The sequence below is a fragment of the Platichthys flesus genome, chromosome 24 (assembly GCF_949316205.1).
Source record: "Platichthys flesus chromosome 24, fPlaFle2.1, whole genome shotgun sequence".
Classification (NCBI taxonomy): domain Eukaryota; kingdom Metazoa; phylum Chordata; class Actinopteri; order Pleuronectiformes; family Pleuronectidae; genus Platichthys; species Platichthys flesus.
Genome location: NC_084968.1, coordinates 4930408 through 4948344, shown reverse-complemented (window position 1 = coordinate 4948344; position 17937 = coordinate 4930408). Strand labels below are relative to the sequence as shown.

Here is a 17937-nt window from a genome sequence, read left to right as displayed (position 1 = left end):
ATTATAAATGTGCTTTTTAATTGTGTGACCTAACTATAACATGTGTGTTTTATAGGGCTGCCTCCAGCAAAATAGTTACGGTCACTGTTTTTTCCCACTTTAGATTTCATTTAGATTATTTGGTTTGATCATTTGTTTCTTTGTGTTATTTTGATTTGTTCTATGGCAAGGTGCAATATATATGGTTGACTGGGACTGTGCAATTCAGTGGTAGTGACTTGAATGGTGGTGAATTATTGGCTCCATAAAGTAGAGGCCCTCTTTTGTCATTTTGTTGTATATCGTTTGCAGTGATTTTCTTAAAGTGTGTTATGTTTGGTTTTTAATACATGATATTTTAGCATTGTACAATTGGGTCTGGAGCCTCTAATTTCTCTCTTTTTTAAGCTGTCATTTATATCAAGTCCAGGCCAGCTTTTCCAACCTTTGCACATGTCACTTTACTGTTTGAGCAGTCTGTTTTAAACCATTTGCATCTATTAAATAAATTGTATTTTGTTCTGATATCTCAGCCTCCCGTCCCGTCTTATTCTGGATACTTGTTGAACCGAATTGACATTAACTGTCATCAGTAGAACCATTTTTAATCACTACATGAATACAAAACCATTTACCATTCTTTAACATGCAGAGATTGACCTTTAATCTTGGCAGATGTATGCCTGATTAATAATCATAGTTTTCATGCCCACAGACACACAACTGCAGACCTTGTTGGAGGATCTGGGCTTGAAGCAGCTCTACACAAAGAAGCTGACACTGAGCGAAATACTTCAGATTGACCTGAAGGCCATCACTGATGAACCTGCCAAGTGCCACTCAGATCTTCCATGGTATTTCTTAAAGAAACTCATGATGGTTAATGTGACGGCGAGAAATTTACAATCAGAATGTGAATCATCCAAAGACGGAGCAACAGAAGCAACTGAATTTTACTTCAGTAATCTGTGCGACATTACAGACTCAGGTGACAAGGTAAACCCCCTTGACGTAATCACTGCTCTCTTCCTGTGTTCTGATGGGTTTGTGCAACAGGAAATGGCCCTCAAAATGTCCATGTGTCAGTTTTCTGTGCCTGTCCTGCTTCCAGATTGTGACACAGATCAGTGCAAACTCATGCTTTGGGCCATGAGAGACATTGTTAAAACCTACAGACCTCAGTCACTTTTGCAATCGAAGGGTTTTACTGAAGAAAGAATTGTTCTCTCTGAAATTCCAATGATATCTTTTGTGAGACTGGGGGAAAGTTCCATGTCCAAGTCAGAGATTCTCAATAAGCTTTTGAGCAATTCTGAAGAGTACCATGACTTTTTTGTGCACCATGATATGGAGTGTGGTGACTCCCCAAGAAGAATATCCAATGGACTGACTGAAATATCATGGTACCTTCCTTCCGGCAAAAATAACATTGATATTTTCAGTGAGCCATTAGCTGTAGCTAACCTTCGTGGGGACATTGCTTCATTTGAAACTCAGTTTTCTTGCTTGTGTCAGACATCTGCAGCAGTGTTTGTGTTCTTTGACAATTTGGACCCTGAGTGCAAGCTGCTAACCAACCTCCACCACAAGGCACAGATGTTTTTGGTGGGTAACCAACAAAGCAAATGCTTCAGTATGGATGCACTCAAAACAGTAGCAACAAAGCTGGGCTTGAGTAAAGACAACATCATTATAAAGACCAAGCACAAAAATTATGCTGAATTTGTCAAAGGTTTGCGGAAAAAAGTCAACGATGTAATTGAGAACACAAAGGAGAAGATGTGCATTGAGAAGATGGCTGACATTGCCCATGAATTGGGAATCTTGGTTGATGAAGACTGTCCAAAGTGTCAGACTGCCAAGGAAAATGCAGATGCCATTACATATAAAATTCAAAACATCCCTGACTACAAAGCCGCTCAGCTTCCCTTGCAGGGCGAAATATGGAAGGAGTTGACAATTTTAGAGAAGGAAGAATTTCGACTGAAAAATCTTGGATCTGAAGACATAGAAATGTACAAAGCAGGGCTTCAGAAAAAAAAAGGAAAACTTCGGAAGAAACAGAGCTCTGAAAACATGTCAGATGCCATGACGTGCTTCATCAGTGCAATATCAAGCCCAGGCATAGAGAGACGTTATTTCCTTAAATGGATGCGAATTAACCTTGATAACCTGTCTCGAGAAAAACTGTCTGGCCTCAGGAAGCAGTACAAAGAAAAATGCAAAGATGCAGACAACAAAGAGGCCATCAAGGACATTGATAAAGAGCTTTCCAACAGCCCTCTGGGAACTGAACACTTCTTCCGTGAAATGGGTCAGATTTATGAAGCTTCAGTTTCCCTTCCAGAACAAGATCTGTTACGTAATCAACTACAGCATCTGCCCAAAATCTGTGCAGGATTGTTGCTTGATGGATTTCCCCTGGAGCTTGTAGATGGAGATGCATCCAACATACCTCTCACATGGGTGAGTGATGTTCTCTCCCAGCTCAATGAACTGGTGTCTCCAAAGAACAAGATACTGGTTGTCACGGTTCTTGGAGTTCAGAGCACAGGAAAGTCCACTCTTCTTAACACCATGTTTGGAGTGCAGTTTGCAGTCAGCACTGGCCGATGCACTCGAGGTGCTTTTATGTTGCTCATCAGAATCGATGAAGATGTCAAAAAAGACCTTGACTGTGACTTCATGGTCATCATTGACACTGAGGGCTTAAAGTCAGCAGAGCTTGCACAACTGGAAGATAGCCATGAGCATGACAATGAGCTTGCAACACTTGTTGTGGGGCTGAGTGACATCACCATTGTCAATATTGCAATGGAGAATTCCACACAAATGAAGGACATCCTACAGATAGTTGTGCATGCGTTTCTCAGGATGAAAGAGGTGGGCAAAAAGCCTAAATGTCAGTTTGTTCACCAGAATGTGTCAGATGTTTCAGCCAATGAGAACACCCTAAGAGAGAGGAAACTGCTCTTGGATCAGTTAAACGAGATGACACAGGCAGCAGCCAAAATGGAGAAGAAAGAAAAGAACACCTGCTTCACTGATGTCATGGACTACAATCCAGAAACCGGGAACTGGTACATTCCTGGACTCTGGAATGGAAACCCACCAATGGCACCAGTCAATGCAGGGTACAGCGAAGCTGTATATCAGTTCAAGAAAAACATCACACAGATACTAGGAAACTGTGAGTCCTCTGCTAATGACATCTTGAAGTTTAAAGAGTGGATGTCAAGCCTGTGGAGAGCAGTGAAGCATGAAAACTTCATCTTCAGCTTCAGAAACAGTCTAGTGGCTGAAGCATACATGAGGCTATGCACAGAATTCAACAATTGGGAATGGGACTTCAAAGAATCCATATACAAGTGGATAACAAATGCTGAAACAATTATCTCAAATTTAGGAACACCTGCTTCCAAATCTGAAATAGTTGACATGAAAGAACTCATCTTGACTTTGAAAATTGAAGTTTTCACAAAGCTGACGGAATTGGAGGAAGAGCTTCTTGAAAAACTGAAAAACTATTTCGAGCAAAAAGACGGCCATGTCCATCTCGTAGAAAGATACAAAAAGGACTTTGCAAACAGTGCAAGGAGTCTTCGACTAGACATACAGAACTCTGTGTATAGTCAACTCACAGCAGCGGCTGAAATCAAACAGGGACAGACAGAAGTTCAAAAAATCAAGGAAAATCACACAAAAGAAATTGAAGAAGCAGTGTGTGCACTGATCGATGAATGTCGAAAGAAAAACATGCAGATGGGAGATGAAGAACTGAACCAAGAATTTGATGTTATGTGGAAAGAAACAGTAAAGAAACTGTCTTTTCCCAAACAAAAGCCAACAAATGTCTTCACCAGTGTCGCCCACTACTTAAGAATAAATCTCAAAGACAAAGGGAGTCATGCATGTGCATTGCTGAGTCAAAGAAACCTGCAAGATTGCGGCAAAACACCTTTCAAATATAAAGCCAAAGGATGGTTGGAAGGGGCTAAAAAGATAGTGAGCAATGTGATACCCATTCAAGATCCCACAATCAGGGTACAAAAGATAGCTGACAACATCATAGATGAATGCAATCAGTATGTGCAAGAAAAAGTGAAAACAGATGCACCTGAAGCAGATGCAAAAGAAACTAAAAACTACTCTGATGCTTACATCCAGGAGATCCTTCGCATAATTGATGAGAGGCTGCAAAAGAATCGGGATGTAAACGTAAACATTGAGTTTGAAGTTTCTCTAAAACAGCACATCTGTGGCATTGCAGCCAGACACTTTCAGAAAATGCACGAAGATTTCTTAAAGGAGAATGACCCTCACTTATGTCTGAACAAAAACAAAAAACAGTTTTGTGATAGTTTTAAAGATGTGTTCCATCAAAGAGACCAGAGCCAGAAGAAGGCAGAAGAATTCACCAAACAATGTTTGAAGCCTGCAGTTGAAAACTTTGTCTACAGTAAACTGGGTCCTGATATCATTCATGAAATGAGGAAACAATCACAGTTCATTGCAAGAGTCTACTCCCAGAATGACATTTTACTGGATTTGCTCTCAAAGCACAGCTTTAGTGAGTACGTAAGGTACATTCGCTCATATGAGGTTTATGTGAAGGAGTGGATACTCGACCAAACCGTGAAACACTTATCAAAAGATTCTAAGATGTTTGAGCTAGTGGATCAGCATCTTGACTCAAGTATCAGCAGCATAAAGGATGCAATCCACAAGGCCACAAAGAAAACAAGTGCTGACTTGAAAACATTCATTAACAACTTCTGTCAGGAACTTGGTGATACACTGGTCATTTCCCAAGATGCGCTTGGGGCTTTCATGATCCTGAACAAAGCAAACCAAGAGCAGTTTGCTCACTGGTTCACAGAGTTTGTGGATAAAATGGAAAAAGCTCTGAAGCAAGAGTTTAAAATAAGAGACATCCAGATGATACTTAAACATCTTGATGTCAAGCCCCAGAATGAGCTTTTCACACAAGTGATTGGATGTGGTAAACAGTGTCCTTTCTGTGGAGTGGCCTGTGTGTCTGGAGGTGGTAACCATACTGTGCATACGGCTCCACTGCATAGGCCAAATGGTCTGAATGGATACAGGTGGGAGAAAACAGAAAAACTAGCCACTGACATATGCTCGTCATTAGTGGTGAGCGACATCCGATTCATCTGTGATGCTCCTAAAGGTGAATATCACTTTTACAAAAATTACAGAGTTATTTTCCCAGACTGGAACATTCCTCCAGATGGAAGCTACGAGGCATCAGACTACTGGAAATATGTAATGGCAAAGTTCAATAAGCAGTTTGCAGAAGAATATGGTGCAAGGCCTGCTGATATTCCTACAACCTGGAAAAAGATTACACGTCTGCAGGCACAACAGAGTCTCAAAGGGTCATTTAACATCAGCTGAGAGACAACATGCTATCTGATTAGAGAAGTGAACCTGATTAAATCCACTTTGTTGGCACTATCATTGAGACACAACTTCCGCTAGGGATTTCCTCCTGAAATACCTGCAAATGGATTTTCCTTGGTACGTAACAGCTCAGGACAGCCCGAGGACATTAACAGTTCCCATGTGTCAACACGAATCAGCTGCTTTTCGTTAGTATCTCGACTGAGAATGACGGGGGGGGCTTGTGTTGAGTGTAGCATGTTAGCCTGTTGTCTCTCGTAATAAAACACCAACAGGCAGAGCTTTTGAGAATGGTGTGTATTGTTCCCAATGTGCTTCAAAGCGTCATATCAATGTATCAATGTTAATTATAATGCTAATGCTACTGGATACGCTAGTTGCTCGCTTGGTTATGGATATTTTTTGATGTAACACCAGTTGCTAGACTGGTTCAAGGATCAGCTGAATGTGTGTTTAAGTAGAAAAGCTGCTTCTGTTGATATTCACACCATTCAGTTTTAGTTAATTCACTCTAATATGTTATTTGAAACACTTCCGTGTTACTGTACTGACTTTTAGTTCTGTAGTGATGTATAAAATCATATTCCGTCGATTTTGAACATCCAATACATCAAAATGGCGATTTAAAAACGATTGTAAATGGATCTGTTACAGTTAAAGAGTGATTCTTCATTATACTGCTAAAATTTCAATTCAATTTTTTGTAATATATCGCGATTAATTGGTTAATGTAAAATGTTGTCATGAGACTTTTGGGACTTGCTTTAATATTACTGTGACTGCGATATGTTGAAAACAGAGGGAGAATAGAATAACTTACCGAGATCCAGCACATCCCTCATACAAGTGATGATAAACGATGAGAAACAATGAGGATGTAAGGACATACAGTTAGAAATTTCTCTATAACCGCAAATCCGTGGAGTGACAGCCAGACAGATTTAAGATTTTCTTCACGAGAATAACACTTTCACATGTCTGAAAAAAAAAAAACTGTACACTGGGTCCTGATGTCGTTAAATAATAATAATAATAAAAAAAACGAGTCAGGGTTCAGTGTGTAGAAGTTAGTGACATCTAGTGGTGAAGTTAAATGTTGTAGCTGAACACCCTCACATCACCGTCCCCTCCAAACAGGAAAGAGAACCTGTGGAAGTAAAAACTCAAAAGGTTTTTAGTTTGTCCAGTGTGGACTACAGTAAAAAAACATGGTGGCCTCCATAGAGAGGACCTGCTCCTGATATAAATATAAACTATTTCTATATAAAGGGCCCCTTCTAGGGTAAAGAAAATTACAATTCTTACAACTTTGAATAATTTGTAATAATAATCAAAACAATGGATGTTTGTTGTGTTGATGTGTTGCACTGGACAACATGTTTTGAACTTGAGTCTATGTGTTGCAATTGCAGAAATTTTAACAATAATGTTTTGGTGTGAATTCTGTTGCATTTGATACCTATTTTAAAATGAATGTGAAAAAAATATTTGTTGTACTAATAATCAGATTCATGATAACTTGTTACATAGCATAGTATAATTATAATAAAGGAAATGTAATGGATATGTGGAGTTTTTTTCAATAACCAATAACTGTCTGAATAAAGAAACAAAATCAGCAGTCTGGCTATGAATGTCTTTAATGTTTCCCAGATCAGAATCACAGCATACAGTGTATAATAACTTCTAAAGTAAACAGAAATATCATCACCTCATTTATTTATATAGTTTTACTGTACTTTTTTTAATAATCATCTTTTTTTCTTAAACTCCATTATTTAACATTTTCTTCATCTCAAGTCTTGGGTTTCTGAATTCAACAAAGAATTTAAAAACAAGACAACAGGTGCAACTTGGCAAGCTGAGGATTTACGTGTTTGTGTTTGTCATTGTGAGTTGTTTACCATGTGCTTTCATGCATCACAAGCTCTGGCGATCGGCGAGCCTCAGGGCCGCAGTGAGCTACTTTGGCCCAGCGTGTGTCCACATACATACAAGCAGACCCACTATGAAACATCATCGTCTGTCCCTCAACCAATTGGAACACAGGACTCTTTTCTGCTACATCGCGTCAGTGTAAGAGCAACACAACCTCCACAAACACATCGCAACACAGTGTTTGGAAGGGAGACGCTGGGCGGAAGGTGTGATGGCGTCGCTCGATGAGGATATGAGGCATCTAATGGTATCAAAGCCCTCATGTCTGTCCCACAAGTGATTGAGTGGCAACATGTAAACATTGCTACATGTGAAGTGAGCTGACATTTAACCGACCGCTTCTTTAAAAGTCCTGACCGTGACACTGGCCATTACATTAGTGAGCTGGCAAAAGGCAAAGCTGGCTTTCCTCAGTATTTTAGCCTCTGGATGTCACAGCAGTCACGCAGCACGAATTCATCAGGAGTGGGTGGATCGTTGGGAAACAAAACGATGCAAAATTATGAAGGGGGGGGGGGGGGGAGAAGATGAGTTGAGGCTTCGATGATCGCAAACCACATAATTTAGTTACATGTTTCAAATTCATTAATATTAATATTAATTGGAAAACAGCTAATGCTAACTACAGCATCAGGGCCTCTGTCATGTGGTGGGTGGGGAGGGGGGAAATCTGCTACAGTGTCTGATGATGCTACAGAATGCCCACGTCATGATGGGCAATGGGAGAACAAGATAGCGTAAAGAAAATGTGACTATATGAACAGTGATTGGTGGTGAGCAAATTCTACTCACCAACTTTTCTTCTTTTTTTTGCAAACTGCACCTGTTGTCTTTTGTCGTTACAAAATAAGCATTTCATTCATTCACCCAAAAAGAAAAAAAGAAAAAAAAACAAGAAACTTAATATTTACAAATATTTTGTCTGTTTGATTCTTACACTTAAAAATGTACAGTTTGGATCCTCCACCAGATGTTGTGTGTCTCTGTCCTGCTATCCGGTTTGGTTTCTTTTTTTCTTTCCGTTTCCTGTTGGGCAGCCCTGTGGTGAATCTGCCGAAATGGCGCCCTCTAGTGTTGCCTTAGAAAATAGACAAAGGAATTGAAACGGACCAAACTGAACACCTGGTTTTTCACCTCCAGCCGTGTTGTTGTAGCCGTGCTGTGGCGAGGTTTTCTTCACAATGCCCCGGGGCGAGTACAAAAGGGTTCACGTGGATCTGATCCCACAGATCCTCCATCAGACTGAGTAGCGATGTGACAAACTTTGCGGGTAGAAAGATGACCATGCCTTTGAACTTCCTCACTTGCTTCCTTCCTCCTCTCTTTTCCTTCTTCCGATATTGATTAACTGATATATTTAAGGCTGAGAGTCTGTATCCAATCTCCTCCCAATGTCTCGTCCCCACGGAGTGCACCTTGCGTTGCGCCGCTGTCCCGTCTGTGACACGCCGAGGCAGTTGTCTTGTGTTGAACATTGTGCACATTTTTCCCTTTAAAAAAAACTCTTGACAAGAGCAGCCGGGCACTGTATACATCTCTCCCACACCACCCTGTTAGGCAGTAATATCATAGAAAACAAACAAACACAAGACAACACTGGTGACTAACTTATCTCATACTGGGTGGAAGCTATCGTTGGTTTCCTGTGGGCTCAAGTACCAGCACATCAGTTCAGATAACATATTGTAATAATCACCCATTTTCTAGTATTATTTGAAATCCTTACCCCCCCTCCCCCACAAAAAAAAGAGAGGAATCAGAAACATTGGTTATCATGTGTGTTGCTTTTACCCTGTGTCAGAGACCTGAGCCCCGTTTTCATTCTGCAGCGGCCATGAAGGCTCACCGGTTCCCCTCAGTGTGCTTAGGAGTTCTCATTTACAACCGGTGAGCTCACGAAACCTCAACTCGCCCCGCGCGCCAACACGATGGCGTGTGGCGCGGCGCTGAAACAGTGAAGTCAGGTTACTTGGAGTTTCGTGGTCACAGTGGGGTAGTTGCGGGCGGTCACGTGGTCGTGGAGCGTCAGTCGTGATGTACAGAGCTGGAGTCCTGATGGGGGGAGGGGAGGGAGGGAGGAAGAGATGGAGGGAGAGAGGGGAGGCAGCGGGAAGGAGCTCATTCTGGAGTCGAAGTTTTTTACTGTGGGGATCATCCTTTAGCCTGTCTGCCTTTCTATCTCCTCGCTGTCTAATTAGGTTGCACCTATGCCAATGTGAAGGAGCTCCGATACCACACACACGCACACACACACACACACACACATTAAAGAGAATATGCACGTGTTGGAATCAGGGGCGCAGACAGGAGAAGGAAGGTGCATGTAAAAGCGCAAGGGGGGGCTGTTGGTCTCCTCTGTGTTTCTCACGCTCGCTGAAATACAAAAATAATGTCGATCACGCCGGCTTCAACAACATATCTGCTAACTCGAGTAGAAAAGAAAAAAGCAGATGGATAGAGGAAGGAGCTACAGTTGCATGATGGGATGGCTGTCGGTGCGTCGCTCACCCGGTCTAGAGAAATTCCCCTCCATGAGATTATGAAAGAAAGGAGGAAACGGAAGAATGTGTTCACAGTTGTTGCTTTGACTCTAACATCTTCTGAGATCTGCAGGAATGACTCTTTCTTTAAGAAGAAATGATTGCTGGGAGCTGAGGAGGTGGATTTTCTTCTTTCTTTTATTTTTTTTGGGGACTTGCGTCAGGATTTCCTGTGATGCTCTCATTCTGTGAGGTTAAGCAGACTGATATCCAAAGCGGACCGGTGTGGTTTTTGAGTAGATTTGGGAAACGTGCATTGACAGATACAGTGTCCTATCCCCCGCCGTCATCTTTAAAAATAATTCATGCATAGATCCCCGCTGAGAAAACCCCTTTTATATACTTTCTCCTTTGTACACATTTATATATAACTATATATAATATCATTTCTCTATATCTATATTTTCAGAAAAAATTCGTTCCACAAGAAACAACGATTAAACAAATGATTGAAAAAAATTAAAATAAAATAAAAACACAATCGAGGGCCAGTTTGGCACTTTGTCATGAGAACACACAGCATCTGTTAGTTGACAGTAAATGGGAATAGTCAAGAATTTTCTTTAGGTTAGTTTTTTTTCCCCTCCCTCGATGAGAACGCAAACACAGAAGTACATACTTGGCACAAAGAATGCTGGTAGAACAAAATATCGGATATCTGTCTTTTCATAGCTTTATGCCAACTGTATGCACTCAATGTCCCCTCCTGCAGCTCAGTACAGTAGAGCAAAGGGGGGGGGGGAGAGAGAGAATCGCATGTTGAATGAGAGGAACAAAAGCAGGGATAAGACACAGATGTAGAAAAAGAGAACGATATATGCACGTAATACACCAGTGAGAGAAAAAAGAGATGACACTAAAGTAAAAGCACATGTCCCCTTTGACAAATGTCAGAGGGCTTCAGTCTGGAAACAGCCGACTTTCTTTGAAAACAGTATCTGTAAAAGATCTAAACCGCCCCCAACTGGTCGTCTGCTGCCGTGCAGTTCAGTTGCTTCTCCCCGCGGCGCCAGTGGAGGGAGCTGCTAAGTTTGACAGCACATGAGGAGTAAGAGCATAAGAGAGCAGAGAGGCCCTAATGTAGAGGCCTCCCTCCTGGATCAGTAGCACAGCCAGTCTTCCTGGTCCTCGGGTGGTGCTGTGTCAGGGCAGTCCCTACTATACCCTGGTTGTGGAGTGGGGGTGGGGCAGGGTGTTGTTGTGGCCCGTGGAGGGGAAGGTGTTGAAGGCGTGAAGAGGCTGCATGCTGGTGATGGTGCTGGGGATCATGGTGATGGTGTTGGGCGTCATCAGTGGCACGTCATCCGGGGCGCGGCGTAGTGCCAGCGTGTAGTCGGGCGGACAGGCGGGTCGCAGGATGTCGTGGGGCCGGAGAGGCTCCATGTCGTGGTGCGAGTCGTGCTCCGAGTGCTTCATCTGTAGGGACATGATCTCCTCCTCCTGACTGTGGGCGAGGTCGTTGGCCGGGCCGCCCCGCTGGGGGGACAGCCGGTGGCGCCGCATCTCGTGTCGCTTGTCGCGCTTGTAGTAAAGGGCGGCGAAGGCCAGGATGTTGAGGAAGAGGAGCGATGCACCCACGGCGACTGTCACGCTAAGCTCAGTGGAATAGTCCCTCATGTCTCCAGGGAAGAGGTCCTGGTGTGGACGCTCAGACCCCTCGGGCTCCATTTCAGAGGGGAATGTAGGGTAGGGGTGACGGGTGGTGGTGCGAGGGCCCGGAGTCCTGGACCAGGGTCCGTTATTGCCCTGGCGAGGGCCTGCCGGTGAGCGGGTAGTGGTGGGGAAGAGCACCTCATGTAGACTGTGGAGGTGGGGAACTAACTCAAGCCAGAAGGCCACCTTGTTGGCCCTGTAGTTGTCTCTAACACGAGGTTTTAAGCCTATGTGGAGGTATTGCTTGTCCTTTGAGTTGAACTTGGTCCAGATGACCTCCTCAAAGCGGTTGGGCTTGGTGTGAATGAACTTGGTGTCCTGCGGGACTGGCAGGTTGGGATCCCTAGTGGACGACAGAGGCAGAATCTCAGTTACAGATTTCAAGTCAAGATCTTAATCACTCTGGATGAAGGATTTCTTCACTGTTTAGATTTAAACAAGACAGTTCGATTTAAACTTTTCACAACTCCACAAGAGAAATCAGCCCCCCCATCAGAAGCTGCTTTCAGACATGCACTGATCTCCGGACTCTGTATTTGAGAACGCTAATGTCAGAGTGAGAGGCTGTCATCGTTCCGTCCTCCCTCAGCTGTGCCCACAGAGGATTTTCCCCAGTTTCCCAGGCCCCAAATAAAAAAGAAAGAATTTCAGAATGAGCCTGTGTGATAAAACAGCAGGAAATTCTCAGAAGGGGTTCACCGAAAGCTACAAGTTGATGACTTTTCGATTGCAAAACTGAAAAAATAAAAGAGGTGCGTAGAAGACGCAGACAAAGATGTCACCTTTAAACTACTGAGAGATTTGTGAGCTTTTGTAGATAAAAGCTGAAACTATGTTGATGTGTTGTAAACAAAAACACATGATCTATGAAGGGGAATTTCTACTTTGCATCCTACGCCTACTGCACCTCCCCTTTGCCTGAATGCGGAGTTCTCCCGGAGTTCATGTCTGAAAACAGCTACAGCGTGGATCTTTATTAACACACAATTTAAGAAATTTAAAAGATACCATTTGGATATAAATAGTTCGGCAAGGCCTACCCAGTCTTGGCAAAGTTGGTCCAGTAAGTCATGACCACGGCACTCAGCATGACGTCATTCTTCGAGAAGTTGCATGGGAACAGATCCGTGGCGCCGATCATGGGCACACCGAACACATAGGGTATCTCGTCTCCGTGGGCGGCGTCGGCCCACTCGGGTCGCGTCTCCGTCTGGCAGTGGTGGTAGAAGGTGTAAAAGTAAACCGGGGACTGAAACTCAGCGTGGAGCTTGGCGGTGGCCACTGCCGGCGCCACCCACTGGTGGTCTGTAAACAGAGCGAGGAGGGTCTTCCTCCGCATGTCGCCGTTGTCCCTGTCCGCCCAGTCGGTGTACATGAACTTGATGGTCTCCCTCAGGATGTCTTTGCCTGGAGGATAAGATGCGGGAGAGGAAAAGAGACACCATGTTTAAAAAGTGACGGGGCACTTGAGATGGAGCGTGACTGCGTTATCCAAATGTGCCTGTATTTTGACTGTGGCCTCGCTGTGAGGGGTCTGCAGGTTGATCTGTGAGGAACAACAGCACTGTGATTGGGAACTGGCTGCCTGGGGGATGATGAGAGACAGCAGTAATTCCCACAGAGCCTGAGAGGCCACAGCGCAGACCCACCACGGGGACAGATAATCTCAATGACATGCGGCGTCTTCAGTATGCTTGTCTGCATTGGTTCTGCACGTTTGTTTCTCGTCGTGTTCTTGGCACGAACAATCTTTTCAAGACCTTCAAATCCAAGGGGAGCTGCTGTAGATGTCTATTTGTTGTGAGCATATATTAATATAAACTATATTTATATGTTCTTTGCTTGAGTGGATTTATTTTTGGGTAGCTCTCACTTTTACTCCACTGCCAATATCTCTACTTTCTAGCGCATGTCATTTTTACAGTGCATCGCATTACATGTTGACATTTATCTTTTCTTAAACTAAAGGGGAATGGATCGACTGATCAAGCTGATCCACCAATCAGAGTGAGCAGGTAACAGTAGACCCCGCCTCCTTCAACGAGACTCAGCCGTTCTGATGCAGTAGACCACTGCTTTGTTTAGGGAATAGCTTACACTCTGCACATACTTTTAAGTAAATTTAAAAGAAGTACTTACCTACCTTTACTACTTTTACTAGAGTACATTCTATATATTTGGCTATTTATTTTCACTTTCACTCAAATAAAATGTTTGATTAATTCCTCCACCCCAGGACTTAGCAAACATATTTATTAAAGTAAAATTTGTGAGTTACCATACAGTTCACCTTTATAGCTAATCATGAAAAATAAACAAAAACAGTTGGCGTTCCAGACCTTCAGGGTATCCGTAGAGGTTATCGACGAAGTTCGAGATGGTGTAGTCGAACGCTGCGGCTGAGATGCCATCATTGTCCTCGCTGTCATCCACGAATTTCAGCCCCTCACCTTGGTTCACTCCTATGAGGATGTCGTAGTTGAGGAACTCCCCCTGGTGGTGCGATAAGGGGGAAAAGTGCTGAAATTGCTTTTCCAGGTGATATCAGCTTTTTTTTAGATAATCAAAATTCTAACTTCCCAACAGCAACAGATGATGCTGAGCTTTCGTTGAGATTCATGCCGGGAAATGTAAACCTGCATCGTATCATCTCTTTGCATGAATAAGACGTGGGTTTATTTTTGAATGCTAGCCTCCATCATCACACGAGGATAAGTACCTCAAAGAGAAGCTCTAAACAACTTTCTTCAGGTTTTTGGCCAGTCAAATTATTTCTCTCAGATCCTCAACTGTCTTGGGGAGCACTGAGTTTGGTCCCTTGAAAACACAATGTTATAAAGTATCATAAGTCCCTGACATTGAGGATTGCAAACCTGGAGGTCAGAAGATGATGTGGGAAATAAGGAAAAAAAGATACAATGAAATTCTCATTTACAAAATAGGTTAGACTATTTCTTATCTTTTTTTCCATTATTTGAAAAAAACTTCTACCGATCCAGACATCTTCAAGTTATTCACTCTCTGATAGAACTGCTCCCAGCATGGTGCACTTGCACCCTCTGGTGACGGTATACTTGTATTGAAGGATCCCAAGCAAAAAGGGTTGTGCATCACCGGCCTTTGTACATGACCATAGTTGTTTTTCACTGTGTTTTTGCAGGGGATCACACCAGCTGGTAAATGTCATAACTCATGCTCACACTCTGTATGGGAGTTTCTCTTCTCTTTATTTAAGAGTGTGGTCTTTCAGCTCGAGAGCAGAACTTATTTATTTCAATACCTTGCCTCTGATTTATCCTGCTTTTTCTTGGAATTCCTCCTGCTTCAGCTCTTCTCTTTGAGTCACGTGAAAAAAGCCGTCAAAAATTCCCAATTTCCAACAATTGGGTTGTTGTGTTGTTGAGCTGCTGGTAAATGAGTTTAACCATCGAAGCCATACAGAGTGAAGCCCTGTCTCTTCAGAGCATACACCACCTCCCCTTGGCGGGCTCGGTGTAGGTGACAGCCTCACAGATCACGTTCTCCAGGAACCCGCTCAACTCAAGCAAGGCGGTGTGATTCCCTGGATGTTATCACGAAGAACTCCAAGGTGACGCTTGGTGCCTCCTTTACGGAGTCCTTTACCCTCCCTTCCTTTTTTAGAAATCTGACTTTATTGAATTTCTTCGACAAATTTAAAAGGTTACCACAGGAAAACGTACAATAAAAGGAGTACGTACATAGGAGAATTCCCAGGGCAGATGTTTCACTCAGGCTAAGATGCAGAGTAAGCTTGAGGAAAAGAGCTGAAGCGGCCGCACAGGAAATCTAAACTCAAATTGGGTGTATTGGAATGCGAGCTCAGGGTTTTGAGCGATACAAAATCTGAACGCAAAAATCAATAAGGGCCTGCTCTCCAACTGAAAGACTGCGTCTTGAATACAGAGAGGAATAAAAAAAAAACATAACCCTGCAGTAATATTGTCATGTTCCCTCACCTGCTGCATGAGGATCTCAGGATCGTCAGGCACCACGTCGCCATCCACCACAGGGCCAAAGGCAATGTGGTAGCGGGCTGGCTGGATGTCCTGGTCCACCAGCTCCCTGACGTTCTTGCGTCTCAGGCAGTCGACCAGGTCGGCCGTCTCCGTGTAGGTGCAGCCCACCTTCCGGGCTAGGATCTTGGTGTACTTGAGGGGCTGGTAGTTGACAGACCAGCTGGAGATGGCCGTTCCACTCTGGGCTATGGCCCTGTGAAACAGACCTTCAAAGGACAGATGGAAAAGAAGCTCAATTATTCTAATGTCGCAATAATTTAGGAAGTTTTTTTTTGCGATATCAATTTCTTTGCCTTTTTGCAGGTAGGATGTAACGACATGTAAAGCTGTTTGACTGAATGTCTGTGAGAAAGGATGCAGCGAGATGATTTGATGTGCATCGCGTCTCTTTGTCTATTTATAATCATTTCATCACTGTCACTGGAGCAAAACTGGCAGATCAGGAATGGCACTACAGAAAACATCATAGATAAGAGCCTGCTGTGGTGCTGTAACTCAGTCAAATGGAGGCAGGGAGTAAGCTTGTAGCTGCGATTTTGAAAGACTGCTTTTCCTCTTTCTTTCCTCAGTGCTCGCTCAGCTGTTTGTCTGCTTCTCTTGGTGTCTCCTTTTCTCTGTCTCCTTAGTTCTGTGTGTCCTGAGCTGTTTGAACCAATCAAGCGGGCCGCCAAGGGGCCGGCTGCCTGGCTCATTTCTGCATGTGCTCCTTTTTTCTTTCTCTACCCTCTCCTGGGCTCAAGATTGGTCAGTTAATTATTAAGCAGAGCCCCCCTCTCCCTGGGAAAATCAATCACAGTAAGAAGTAGCTCGGAAACAGCTTTACCTACATATCTGCACTGAGACAGACACAGAGAAGGGGGAGCTGGGTATTATATCATTCAAAATAAGTTTCTTTGTCCAAGTGCCTCTTGCCTTCCCTGCTCAATACCTTCCTCTACTTGGCTACTTCTCCGTTCGGATAAACCAGGCCAGAGAGTTTTTTTTCTCTTTCCCCAGCGTTACCTCAGCAAACCTCAACCTTTCCCTTCCTCCCTCCTCTCCTTGTGTTTCCCTGAACATTAGATACCCCAGACACCGAAGTATCCCCCACCCTGCATCGTATCAGTATCATTTTACAGTCCCTCACTCCATCCCGTCTGCCATTTCCCTCCTGCTATCCATCCTGCACATGTCTGCTGCCGGGCCTGTGATTTGTGATGCTGTGTTGTTGACATGATCGGTGTCCCTTGCGGGTGCAGACGACAGGCTCCTTACCTGATGGGGGAGAGGGGTGGGGTGGGGGGGGGGTGGGGGGGGTTGCATGACAGACAGGCGACGTCTAGTGGGCTGATGTTACACCGTTAGATGAGGACGAAGACGATGATGATGGGGTGATGACAAAGCAGAGGCATTTGAGAGGACCGGCAGCAGAGGGGGGGTGGGTGTCAGTGACAGAAGACAAGGGGGTTAATACAAGGTTTCTGTTACGGTTCCTTTTTTCCCCTGAAATACTTCGCAGGGGCTGTTTGCGAGAATGCAAATGTACAAATGAGTTGCTCTGGAGGTAAAATGACAGAGTGAGCTCATTTTCCAAAGTCCAGATGTGCTAATATTGGCAACAGAGCCTGGTTTGCAGAGCTTACAATTTTGCTCCCCAACGATGCAGTCCTTTTGTAAACATTTTCAGTTTTGTATTTGTATTTGCTCTTTGCACGTTTAAGTCCAAAGCAATTTATGGTCAATCTCATATTAACTATATAACCAGAGGGGTCCTAGGGGGGATTTAAAGGGGATCAGTCAAATTATAGAGGTTGTATTATATTGACACTGTGAGATGGCAGTGGACTCAAGCTTTGACGACACATATTTGTTTTCATGGCACATCTATGCGGACAGAACGGGTCAAAATTAGAGACGTGTCAGACGTCTGCTTGGTGCTCCAGACACACACACTCACAGAGCGAGCGGTGATCGAAATAGATGTGCGGTTCTGTGAACATACTCCCTCTAATCTCTCTTTCTTTTCACCCACCATTTCTTCCCTGTTGCTGTCCGTTGTGGTTTGTGCGTGTGTGAGATGGAAGATGAAAAGAGGAGAGAGATGGTGAGTGGGAGTCGTCGAGCGTCGCGGAGAACAGAGAAGATCCGATCGGAGGAGGACGGCTTTGAGAACAGCGTGATCAAAGGCGGCGAGTGCGCGGCCATTTGGCTGCGGGTCGTCAGCCTCACTGATCTCAATTCAGATCAAAGTCGACTGGACCACAGGCCTCTTCTCCTTTGGGTGGTGCAATGTTAACACTTAGCCCCTCGGGGTGTGTTGTTGATAATGGAGAGCATTAGGTCAGATAGATGGGGGATAAAACCTCTCTGCTGCAGAGCAGTGGACC

The 17937-nt window shown here is 43.9% G+C and overlaps 2 protein-coding genes and 1 pseudogene across 2 annotated transcripts in view; 1 reads left to right on the top strand and 2 right to left on the bottom strand.

Moving 5' to 3' along the window:
• The first annotated feature begins 684 nt into the window (after positions 1–684).
• LOC133950274 (up-regulator of cell proliferation-like) lies at positions 685–7024 on the top strand. Its single transcript, XM_062384526.1, has one exon. The coding sequence runs from the start codon at positions 685–687 to the stop codon at positions 5395–5397; it is 4713 nt and encodes a 1570-aa protein (XP_062240510.1). The 3' UTR covers positions 5398–7024.
• Position 7025: 1 nt separating this feature from the next.
• The window catches only part of nlgn2a (neuroligin 2a), a 161265-nt gene continuing 150353 nt past the window's right edge, over positions 7026–17937 (bottom strand). Inside the window, exons 6-9 of the mRNA XM_062384143.1 lie at positions 15512–15777; positions 13874–14027; positions 12575–12941; positions 7026–11877 (exon numbers count right to left, since the gene is read on the bottom strand). Of these exons, the coding sequence (XP_062240127.1) occupies positions 11040–11877; positions 12575–12941; positions 13874–14027; positions 15512–15777 (1625 nt within the window). The 3' untranslated portion in view covers positions 7026–11039. The remainder of the gene's footprint in view (positions 11878–12574; positions 12942–13873; positions 14028–15511; positions 15778–17937) is intronic.
• On the bottom strand, positions 14955–15255 carry LOC133950249 (histone H4-like; annotated as a pseudogene).